This window comes from Trachurus trachurus (genome assembly GCF_905171665.1).
Source record: "Trachurus trachurus genome assembly, chromosome: 13".
In the NCBI taxonomy this organism is placed as follows: domain Eukaryota; kingdom Metazoa; phylum Chordata; class Actinopteri; order Carangiformes; family Carangidae; genus Trachurus; species Trachurus trachurus.
In genome coordinates, this window is record NC_139892.1 from 28,294,403 (window position 1) to 28,307,168 (window position 12,766).

Genomic DNA, 12,766 nt, shown 5'->3' on the forward strand with positions numbered 1-12,766 from the left:
GAAAACGCAGGAAGGAAACATTACCATCCTTCTTTAGCAGGTTAGCGTGGGTTGATTGAGAGTACTGGGAACAATTTACATATTCACTCGCTCTCATCATGGTTTGTTATGGAGTCCTGGTGCTTTCCCTAAGCCCCGACTTGTTCCTGTCACTCTTTTGCTCATCATCTCTCACTCCTCTCAGGAGTTCATGTTGTGCCACCCAACCTAGCCAGAGGGCATGGCGTATGAGGATGCTCTATCTATTAGCTTGTTTGTCTTTCATCTGACAGCGGGCTTGTCCCAAAAGGTGCTGCTTCATTCCTCTGGATGCTACTCACTCAAAGTCAACAATAAATGCTTTATTCACGTCCCCTACCATTACCTGAACTGTACATCCCCTCTCTCTAGAACAAAGCATTCAGTCATGACTCAGTCAAATAATCATTATGGCTCCTTAAGTACATGTGTGGAGAGGTGGAACTGGCAGTCAGAGTTGAGGAATGTGCTTCAATAAAGCTGCCTTTGAATGCTTGCTCAGGAAATGTCATAACAGCAGACAAAAAAAATAAGACATGGATAGACAGGACAGATTAATTTTTGCAGCTGCCCGTGGCAAGCAGCCATCAATACACCTGATGGTCAGGCAGAGGGGTCTTTCTGAGGGAAATGGACCATAGCACACTGTTACTCTAAAGTCACTTCAGAAAGTATTGCTGTAAACCATAGTTTATTGCCACATCTGTCTAATGTATAATTCAGACTAAACACTACAGAAATCCTAAGAATAATACATATTATTATGAATCCTTATGTTTTTCTAAATATCTTAGTTGCAAAAACATGCAGCATTTAAAGCATGCTCCTCTATTGTCCTCCAGAAGCTACTAAAAACACATACTGTTGTGCTGAGCCGCTAAATTACAATGAACACGGCCAGTGTACAGTAGTTTGCTCTGAAACCAGCCTGTGACTGTGTTTTCCATCTCATGAGGGGATTAGCTCTGTGTTGGGCAGACATCACTGCCCAACTGGTTCTTTGATATGTTTTTAATAGTTGTTTTAAGATTGTTTTGGAGGCAGCATAGAGTACAATAAAAAAAGATGAAGCCCTTGTGTGATTTTTTTTTTTTACATGGGCGATTCAGTTGGTACAATCCAAAATAACACTGCGTCAGACTGCAGTCCGTATATACAGTATATTGAAAGGCCAAAAGCCACAGAGACTGCACCAGTTTTACCAATATTGTTTTTTTCCCCCCCCTACAAACTAATAATTTAACATGTTCCATAAACTCATGAAAAATTTACAGTGAGGATTTAAAGGGCCAGCAGAGTGTCAAGCTGAAATGCAGTGGCCCTTTTATCTGCTTATCTCAGCTCTGTTCTCCGTGTCTGTGAGTGACAGACGGTGGACAGCAGACAGGTTGTCAGGCTGACAGACCACCGTCACACAGCCCCGCCACCCCTGCCACTGCACTGCTTATACACTGCCAGGACAGCACCCTGTTCAATTACAGACTGGAACAACAAACCAGAGCAACACACACACACACACACACACACACACACACACACACACACACACACACACACACACACACACACACACACACACACACACACACACACACACACACACACACACACACACAGTCAACTACCATGCAATTCATACAGGTCCACACAAACACACAGAACCAACTGCAAACACACAGAAGCACAAACATTTCGCCTCTACAGCAGAACAGAATCAGAGACAACTTTGCCTCAGTATAGATGCTGTATTGATTCAGTCAGTTAAAAATGCCTCGTGATAACAAGGCGTAGGTCTGTATAGACTCATTGCAAGCGTACATTTGTGCGCATATTGTAGCTGCACAAAGGCGGCAGTTTTGCACATGCTCACACAAGCAAACCTCTGAATATGGTTTAAACAAATATATATACACAGAGAGAGGGGGGGAGAGAAACATCTCATGAATATTGAACGAGTTTTGTGGGTTCCAACTGGATGCACACCTCTCTGTGTGCTGTGTCTCATTGTTGAATAATTGATCCTCCTCGTTGCAATCTCCATTTGTCAGAATGAGCGGTTGTACTTCTGTCTACCTCTCCAAGAAGAAATACACTTTTCACGGCTACTGCCAGACAATTCAGCGGGTTCACGGCTGAAATACTGAAGCACATCTTATTTGTTCGTAGGATTAATGTTTTGTTTTTTTTATCTGAATTTGTTATATTTTGCATTTGAAGCTGAATGGGGCAACTTGAGTCTCATGATATTTTGTCTTTGTTTACAGGTTCGAGATCAAGTATGACAAGGACGACTACATGCTGAGAGTGAAGAAGGCGTCCGTAAACGACGAGGGCGTGTTCACCTGTGTGGCGGAGAACCGCGTGGGAAAGCTGGAGGCCTCCGCCACGCTCACAGTCAGAGGTACACAACACCTGTGCTTGTTTGTTATTTTTCCTCCCATTAGCTCGCACATAACAACACTTAGAGAAGCCACGGACCATTGAGGTTATTATGGTCATAAACCCATATGAAATTTAGATTGGCAATGTACTCCATAGGGTCTCCTTTACACAAATGGAAATCCAGAGTGCTGACTCCCACAGCCAAGAGAGATGTAGCCAGTCTATGAATCTGCTTAATTATTTACATTTCCAAGTGCAGCATCGACACACTCTGCGCGCCCCCCCCCCCCCCCCCCCCCTGCGTCGAGGTGGTCTGCTAGCCACGCTAACCCTCCACGCTGTAACCACAAAGTCAGCAAAGCCATTTCACAGATTACTGGTGCACACTGCCAGTCCAACACCTGGGGTTTGCAAGGTTAATAAAAACATCATAGCCATAATTCCCCCTCTTCCCTCTCACCACTCTTCTTCCCATTAAACCCAAGTGTTTCAGGTCCCAGTGGAACGCTTTGGAGCGACACAAGGGGCCACAAGGAGATAAAACAAAGTCTGGCTTGATTTCCCTTATACCACCTTTTGGAAGCTGTTTTTTTAAAGTAGCATTCTTGTGTTTTTTTTTACTTGACAGTGAAGACACGTACAGTAACAAAGTAACTCTTGCAGTCCATTGTGTTTTGAAGAACCCCTACCTGCATCAGCCCCTCTGGACAGAGTGTGGGGGTTTCAGAAGCTCCAGTCTGTGGATGTTACCCCCATGCTGTCTTCACACAGGCTTTGAAATCTTTTTTGCTTCCTTTTTTACTCTTGCTCTCCTGCTCTATCCATCAATACTACTTATAAACACGTCCTCGCTTTGCTATTACAAACACACGCCACCTGTAGAATTGCAGATTTCATTAATGCGAGCAGCGAAGATCCAGTAGTTTATATGTTTCTGCGGAGCTGAAGTGTCTGCCTCCCACAGAGAATTGAATGCAATTGAACACTGGTGACCACCAGTGGACGCACATTCCTGAATGCCTTAATCATTCAGGTCCGAGAGAGAGACTTTGAGTGTGTCAAAAAAAGTTTTAAAAATCACTTTCCAGTGGACAAAAGCTACTGGATCCTCTCTGTCATGTTTCCCTGTTCCAGAAATGTGTTGGCCCCAACACAACATATCATTCGTTCTGACTTTGATTTCTTTTTGTCTTATTTTATTTATGTTTGTTCTGTTCTTCTTCTCCCATTTTGTGTGTTTGTGTGTCTGTGTCCTTATTTGTTTCTTTTGTGTATCCACTCTTCCATTATTGTGTCTCCAGCTCGCCCTGTCGGTAAGTACCCATCCCTCTGATTTGATCCCATCCTGCATGCCCTCTCCATACACACAACTGCACCCGACTGCTTGACAATCAATTACCATTGCTTTAAATGACTGTATTTTATTAACACAGGTGTAACATCACATTGTCTTCCCTTTAGAACTACTGTTTGCAAATTGTGTGTATAGTTTTTTTAGAGATTCATATTTCTACCTGGATCACTAACACAGTAAAACACTATTACACAAGGTCTGTCTGTTGATTCGTGCTCAGTATTCATGTTATATAGAAATTAAACCCGACACTGCTTTAATTGTTGTAACTATGATCAGTCTTAACGCAATTTAATCATGTCAAAGCTTCTTATTTTTTCATTTAAAAGAGAATCAGTTTACATATCTTTGAATATCACAATATAAACAGAAGGCACAAAATCTGGCAATTCTTTTGTAGGTTTGTATTTTCATTATGTATTCTTTATCAGCAGCTGATGGAACTGGTGCATTCAACATGTTATAGCACAGATTTATCAAGTGAAGTGACGCAGACTGCAGGCTCTTTAGACTCTAAACCATGTCCTTTATAATGAGTGAGTAGGCTGGCAGTCTGATAGTCTCAGACATTGTCATCTCATATGGTCTGGGACGTGTTTAACTTGCAAGTCTTGAGGCCATCTGTCGATTTTTGGAAGACAAAACTGAGATCTGTTTGTTTTGGAGAAGCTTCTATCTCTCTGAGCCCCTCAACACTGAGCGGGCAATCTGATTTTATTTCCCTATAGATAGAGAAAAGGTCAAGGCAAACCCCTCATTTGATACACTTAAGATAATATACTGTCAGAGGAGGTGAGTGACAGTGGGTATGAGGAGAGAACGGTGTGATTTTTAAGAGGAGAACCAAAGTGAATGTGCAACAATAAACATAAGGCAAGACAAAGAAGGGAGAAGCAAAGAATGGCAGAGGAGTGTGTCAAGACAGGCTTGACTGGCAGAAAAACCCAGACACTGCCTCAGTGGCAGGACTTTGGTTGCCAAAACAGCAGTGGCTGTTCTCTGATTGTCAAACTGTCAGCTTCCGAGAAGATGGAGGAAATTACACATTCAACCCTGCCTGTGGGAAGAGACAGTAATTGCTGTCGACTTCTGAATAAAATATGATTGAACGTGTGAGGAAGGAATACTTCTGAGTTTGTGTGTCTGGGTGCACTGAATGGACGTCTTTCTCTATGTCCATTTGTTCTTTTCACCCTGGCTGCTGTTTAATGCTGAGCCCTCTCCAACCCAGGCAGATGTGACTTGTCATGAATTAAATATGGGCGCCTCATCACGTGTTTCCTTAGCAAGGGACAGGAAGGAGCCTCTCACTTGTCATTAAAGGTCTCTGAATCAAAACAGGACCAGTGTGAGTTTGCCCTGAGCCAAGCTGTGAAACTGTCGCACGCTGGCTTCCTCTTGATTTGTTTGAGTTTTTGATCTATGCTTCTCTGTGAGCCTCCCTCTCCTTTTTGTAGGTCCATCCCCTTCATACGGCATTTCCCGAGAGTGTTTTATTCATTTTTAAATGTAATTTAAAAGATAGAAAGGAAGATTAAAGGTACCGTAGTGCCATGAGTAGAGAATCAGCCCAAGATTAATCTCAGGCCACCGGGAAAAGATCACCATGCGTAAACAGAAAGTTAGATAAAGGAATAAAAGAGATATATTGCAGTATTAACCACATGACCACATCACATACTTAAGCATCACCACTGATTGATTGATTTGACCCTTTAATCCAGGGATCAAACAGTCCAGTACAATAGACACATCTTTAGTTCATTACTAAAAAAAAAAAAGACCATCTCCAACAAAAAGAACAAGTTACTTGCTACAATGAAGATGATTCATAAATAATGTTCTTTCTTTTATTAGATTTGGTTAAATCTAGCAGAACAACACTTTGTCTTGTTTGTTTTGACATCCAGCCACAAACAATCACCCATACAAGCAAAGACCAATAACCTCAGAAAACCTCAGGAACATTCACATGACATTGTTATGTCTGACAGTACAGACAGAGTACCATAAATACTGAAGTATGAGAATACAAGAAAAATACTGATGAAGAGAGTGTGAGAAAGGACAGTGCTGAGCAGCATGCACTGAAAGAAGGGGTGCACTCTGTTAGGTGTTGGACCATATTTTTGGTCAGTAGTTAGTAGTGCCATGTGTGGGATGAAACAGAGCAGAGGAAGAGAAGGGAGGGAACAGAGACCTTGCCAGAACATGATTTAGGAGCTCTGTATCAGGCCCAGCATTGTGAGAGCCACAAGATATCCAAGCTGCAGAAGGCCAAACGGGAAGGCAGTAAATCTGTAGCCATCTGTACCATTCCCAACTGTGTGTATCTTTGACAAATACACACCCCCGAAAAGGGATTACATGGAGAGACCGGCCAAATGGGAAGAGTTTGGCCTTACTAGAACCAGCTGGCTTGTCAGTGGAAGGACTTACAAAGAAGTCTAAATAAACAGAAAGAGTGCAAGATGCAGCGTTGCAACAATTCAGATTTTTATTTTTATTTTTTTGTCGTAAAATTTTTACAACAATCTGAAGAAATTAAAATAGCTTCAACCACCCATAATCTGCACCTACTTATGGTTATGGTGGCAGCTTTTTCTTTTTTTGTCAGGAAATGACCTCAGGTCAAAGTTCAGACTTGTTCAGAGGTTTAGGTCTGCAGCTGCAAATGTAGTAAAACCCTGTAGTTCCACTTACAATTTGGACATGGCTAATTATAGGTACACAGATTAATGCTTCACCATCTATATAAAACATTGTACTTTGTGTTGATTTCGTATGAGAGTTTGCTACGGGTAATGAAACATCCTGTCTTCCATTATTATCCCAACTATGAAACTCTGATTCATCATCATGATAAATGAACAAGTGGCGATGTGAGGACAGTGTGCTGTGAAGTCACGCCCCCCTCCCACCTAACTCACCACCAGGGATTGGTCAGGGACAGAAGAGAGGCGACAGCGTACACCAAAAGCGCTTGTATCTAATCTCCACACGCCTCTCTCCTTTTTATTGAACTGCATCTGTCAAGTTGTCAGTCAGAAATGTCTCACTCTCTCCAGACTGCGAGTGTGTGACAACTGGTCTCTCTCCTGATGGAGTCGTGAATATTGACTGAGAAAGCTTCACACCATGATTTCAAAGTTTGATAGCTTTTCAAGGCTCCACTCTTTGTGATGGGAAGGTGTTGGCTTGAAGTGTAGCAAACACAGAAGCAGTCATTTCTGTCTCACGCTCCCTTTTGATACAGCTTTGATCAGACGTGCCGAACCGCTACAGCTCTCAGCTTTTCTCTGAGATGCAATATGATGCAGACTAAATCTCACATATGGAAAGTCCGACATGATTAATCCTGTATGTCTCTACCTGTTCGTAGTGTTGGATGTTTTTCCGGGGCATGGGTGTTGTCTCCGATCTTAATGCCATTGTGACCGAGGCGCTACCTCGTGTGAATGCCTATGTGGCTGTCATTCATTCAGCCTCAGCCTCACCTGGATGAATGGCCAACCTGGTTACCATGGAAATGATGGTCATTGGTGTTCTCCCCTCTGTTCAGAGCCATTAGAGAGCAAAAGACGGATATGACGCTGCATGGAAGCTCTGTACAGCACTCCCATTTTGATTTGACCATGTGGTATATTGCTTGTTTTTTGCTTGAAATCCCCAAGCCCTGATAATCTCCAGCCCTGATGTTTGGCCTCACTGTGTACCACTGCACTACTAACATCAAGTGTTTTTGCCCCTTAACTTTAGCTGCACCCCAGTTTGTCATCCGTCCAAGGGACCAAATTGTGGCTCAGGGCCGCACTGCCACCTTCCCGTGCGAAACCAAAGGAAACCCTCAGCCTGCAGTCTTCTGGCAGAAGGAGGGAAGTCAGGTAAGAAAACCTGACGAACAGTGAAAAGTTTCTTTTTCTTTTTTTTTTCATGCTTTCACATTATTTCATACACATGAAAACATATTGCTCTCCTAGCTGGGAGGTTTCATCATTTGTTGTTGCTTCTAGTGTTATCAACACTCTGCACTTTGTCTGGATTCCTTTGACTGTGTGTACAATGGCTTCAGTGCTCATGATTCTATTGCCCCTGTGCATGGACACACTCACACACACATTCACACAGCACTTCAAACTACACTCTCTGTCATCAGTATACTTACTACACACACACAGATACACCTTTGTTCCTAGGGCCCGCCAAACGACAGTGTGTCTGGCAAAGTGCTAATCGGTTTCCCGTGACCCTGCACTGATAAGAACGATCCTATCCCTCACTCATGCAGATAACCCATTCAAATACATGGGTGTCCTCACAACACTCGACAGCAGTGCCAATTAGGAGCCTGTTGGAGCTTGTAGATGGGCCAGAGATATGATTCAGCTCTGGCTAAGGTTCAAACACACACACACACACACACACACACACACACACACAGCCTGCAGGCTAACAATTGCAGCAAAGTTCTCTGGAAAGACTGAACACTAGTTTGACATATGCTTACATGTTCACACAAACAATCGGAGTAATACTCATTCACTTATCAATGCGTGACCCAGAGCGTATGACTCAGTAATAGTGAGTAATGTTGTGAACCTGCTCAGATTTATATCCAGTGTGTTGTCTCACATTATCCTTTTGAAACAAATGCACTACAAACACTTCTGTACAAGCAGCTACACGCCCTCTTCATCTCTGCACTTGTTCCTGTCCTTGTGTTTATTGATGCCCTCTCCACCTCACCCGCACTGACGTATACAAAGTGTGAAGGCATTTGTTGAAAGAACAAATTAAAGCTAATTAAGTACAGTAATTAAATGACAGAACAGGCTTTTTCTCACTCTTGAGTATAATGGACTGTGCATCTCTAATGTGCTGGATATGCGTAGAGCCTAATTTATTTTTTTTAAAAACAACATAATTTGTCGAATTAAAGTGATTAGGTGTAATTAAATCCAGCTAATGTGTTTGCTGGTTACCTTTGGGAGGATCATAAGGAAAAAGCAATGCAAAGAAGAAAAGCCCCTGGATTAGTTGACAGAATAGTTAAACACAAAGAGGTAGAGGTGATGTTTTCTCAGTGTCATCAGTCCTCTGATCCTGCGTATTTACTGCAGCTGATAATCCTTCGTTCTTTAGGGAGGGCAAGTGTATTTATATAGTAGATTTCAAACATAAAGGCTATTCACACTGCTTAATATAATGTGTTGAGGCGTTAGAAAAAGAAAGAAATGCAGCATAAAAACTTTAAAGGCAAAATAGACTAGGGACAGTTCTGGAGAAATGGTTTAGCAAACTGTAGATATTCTAAAGATAAACTGTATGATATTCAGTACAAGTTCAACTTGTGTGTGGTGGTCTCTGTGGGTAAATGAGCAGCTCAAAACCACTGGAACTGAGGCAGAAAGGAAAGTAGTCATGAAGCCAACAAGAGCAAAACTAGCCTTCATAAGACAGTGGAGCCTCTGGCTTGGCCCGAGAGTCAGTATGAAACCAAATCATCCAACTGTGTGCATGTTGTGCTGGTTGTGATGTTGGTTAACGAAGTGATGGATGAAATTGTTCATACTTTAGCTGTGATAGTCTGATCTGTGTGAGTGTCAGTTTTTTTGTTGTTGTGTTTGTGTGTGTAACAGCGTTTTGTCATTTTTCCAGGTTGTCCTGGTTCCATGGTCTCACTAATTAGCTGTTTGTTCCTCTTCTTGCAGAATTTGCTCTTTCCCAACCAACCCCAGCAGCCCAACAGTCGCTTCTCGGTGTCGCCCAGCGGAGACCTCACCATCTCATCTGTGCAGCGGGCAGATGCTGGTTACTATATCTGCCAGGCGCTGACCGTTGCAGGCAGTATCCTCGCCAAGGCTCAACTGGAGGTCACAGATGGTGAGGGAAAACTGACGCGTAACTTCTTCCATGCCAGCACACTACAGCACATGAACATGAACGCCACTGCAAATGTGATGGAGTTGGTGAAAAATGTACATTAAACACAGCTGTATATTCAGTATGCACATTTGATTCTCTCCCACCATCAATTTAGACATTTACCCCTCAACAAATAAATTATTTTATACTGACTTTGAAGCCATCTGATTCTAGTTTATCTAGTTTAACTTCAACATCTCTCTTGTTGAATTTAAATGGGCGATTGGCCTTCAGCACTGTTGAAAGTATTCAGTATAAGTAATGATTTTTATTTTTTAATTCCATGTGAAGGAACAAATTCAGCTTTGGCTTGAGAAATACAAGTATGCCCATGACCTTCAGTTGCTGTGTTCCTGCTCTATGGGCTTTGTTTCTTTTCTTTTCTTTTTTTTACCTGACAGTATTTAATTAGAATTTTCTATTTTTTTTTCTCCATTGGAAAGGAAATAAAGCATTGCCCTTGAGTTCCTTCAAGTTTAATGATCAGTTTGGATGAGTGGGCGAGGTGCAAGCATGTGCAGGAGAGAGGCAGCAATAGAGAGAGAGAGACACGTAAAAGAGCAGGTTGGGGGGGGGGGTGACATGATTGAGTGAGTGACAGTGGTTTTCAGTGGAATGAATTATGTGGTCCTGCGAGGTGTTGGAGCATCTGATCTGCTCAGCTGCTGTGATGGCAAGATCGACGGCCATCCATATGTCTACTGAAGTACCTGCTAGCAGAGAGATTAAAGGCGCCTCGGGAGCACTTTTTTCAATGTTTTGTCAGATACAGGAACAAAATTGGTATGTCCTTCAAATGCCTGGAATAATGCAACAACACATTTTACAACCATATAATCAACATTTAACCCTTTTATTCCAGTGTATGTTTTTTTGCATTTAAATCTGTGTGTTTTTTTTTTCTGGTAAAAAAAAAAAGTGTAACAAAAGACATGATAGCGAAATGGGTGTTGGGCACGTCCAAGAGAAAAATAGGGAGAGGAGAAAAGAGTACAGGAGGGCCAGGGAGAGGTCATGGCCACACCTGCTGCAGTCTTTATGTGATTTACTGCCCCGAGCCCTGACAACAGTCTGTGGAGTTCAAGGAGATCTGTAATGAGAAATTCCTGATCCAGAGACCTAAGGCTTCAGTAGAGCCTCGCCTCCTCCCTCTGTCACTCCCACGTGCCTCCACTACATACATCAGATACATCCACACCAAGTCCCAGGACCAGGCAGTGGGTTCTGTTTGTGCTCTTACATCTGTCAAAGCTGGAATACGGTCTTCACTTAAGAAGAAAGGCATCACAATTATTACTTAAACAGTCCATTAACAAGCATAGATTCACATTGTGACTGAGGCCATTTTTATCAGAGAAACAAAAGCCTTTGTTCCAGCTTATAATGTTAAATCTTTAAGTAAAAACGGAGGCAGAGAGAAAATTTCCGGGTGTGATTACGAGATAAGATAACCTCCAGTGCAGTGAGTTCCTGGCTGGTAGCCGGTGCTTTAAATCCTGTCTTGGCTTAGTTTGTGATTTACATGATCTCTTTATATAAACAGAACAGAAGACTCAAAATATTAAGTGAAATACCGGCATTGAAAATGATGTGCTACATTTGGCGAGTAGTTGGTGATATATCAGGTTTCTGCATAGTTTGTCTCTTTCTTTCTTAGCTGACCCAAAGGTAGGTCTGACCATAACACAGCATAAGTGCATTTCTGGAAATCAATTCCTTTTGTCAGATGGAGCTGCGAGAGAGAAAATAGGGGTGGAATCGGGGGTGTGATAATGTGTTGAAAGGTTACGGAGGTAGACTTGGTAATTAGCCCCTGCAGGTCTGACATCATTAATCCATAACTTCTAATTAATGTGGTTTCTGTGATGCCAGGGGGACTCCACATTATTCAACTCTAAATATATAAACTGCCTGTGTTAGAGTACCAGCTCTCTCTGAGATCACCTCTGACATACCCACTATTTCATAGAGGGAACCCACAGGCTCTCTGTTTTTTTTGGCACTTTATAACAAATGAATTTGCTCGTGTAAATGGAATTTGCCACAGCGTTTGCACGAATATAGAACAAAATATCACAGGGTTGTCCTCTCTGATTATTTGATGTTAAGATTTAGATACTGTTCACTCTTCCCGCTGTTTACACCTCAGTTGCTCATAGGATTTGAGTTTCACCTTTTATTGTGCCCCACGCTGCACATAATGAAGTATTTATCTAGACCACACTGAGTCAATAGGCAAGAGTCTCACCGCCAAACTGTACCACAGAGTCTAGAGTAGTGTATAAAAATAAGGCTACCCGGGCAGTAACTGGAAACTGCTTAGCATCCCTCTGCCACATCAAGGAAACAAGAAAACACTACTCAGCTGTTCCTTCCCAGCTTCCTGGAAATACAGGATATGCTCATTGTTCTGTGGTGCAATTACAAGACCTGAAGAGAAAATAGTCCACTTTATGATAGATACCCACATCCACCCCCAGTACATTTTATGATCATTGCTTTAAAACTCAGTTTACTTTATAGTCGGACGATTAATGTGAACACCATCATCCATCTGAACTCCAGAGTGACACTGGTGCGATCATGATTTTGTCTTTGTTCCCCAGTGCTCACAGACAGACCGCCGCCTATTATTCGCCAAGGCCCGTCCAATCAGACGCTCGGGGCGGACAGTGTGGCTCTGTTGAAGTGCCAGGCATCAGGAGACCCCATCCCCTCCATCAGCTGGTTGAAGGATGGGGTCAGTCTGCTCGGAAAGGACCCCCGCATGTCTCTGCAGGAGCTGGGCAGCCTGCAGATCAAAAGCATTAGGGTAAAGTATTGCATTGGTCTCTAGGTCATTTTTTTCCCCTTTTGCCTCAATTGTTAATTACTGCAGGTTTTTTTTTTTCAAAGTTGTCACTGGCCAGTATGTATCTTAATTTAAGATGCATATCATTTATCAGGCTGTAAATAGATGAATTGGCATTGATTTTTTTTTTTCTTTCAATGATTTAATTGTTTGATAGTATCACTTAGTGGTGCGGCAGCCTCAACTGGGCGCAGCTGTTCAGAGCTGGATGGACTCCAGCTGTTGAAGAGAAACAT

At 42.5% G+C, this 12,766-nt stretch overlaps 1 protein-coding gene across 1 annotated transcript in view; it reads left to right on the top strand.

The window, feature by feature from the left end:
• The window catches only part of robo2 (roundabout, axon guidance receptor, homolog 2), a gene marked incomplete at its 5' end in the record, with an annotated part of 156,892 nt that overhangs the window by 106,204 nt on the left and 37,922 nt on the right, over positions 1-12,766 (top strand). Inside the window, 5 exons of the mRNA XM_083984825.1 lie at positions 2,283-2,419; positions 3,702-3,713; positions 7,514-7,638; positions 9,466-9,637; positions 12,286-12,491. Coding sequence (XP_083840951.1) covers positions 2,283-2,419; positions 3,702-3,713; positions 7,514-7,638; positions 9,466-9,637; positions 12,286-12,491 — 652 coding nt within the window. The remainder of the gene's footprint in view (positions 1-2,282; positions 2,420-3,701; positions 3,714-7,513; positions 7,639-9,465; positions 9,638-12,285; positions 12,492-12,766) is intronic.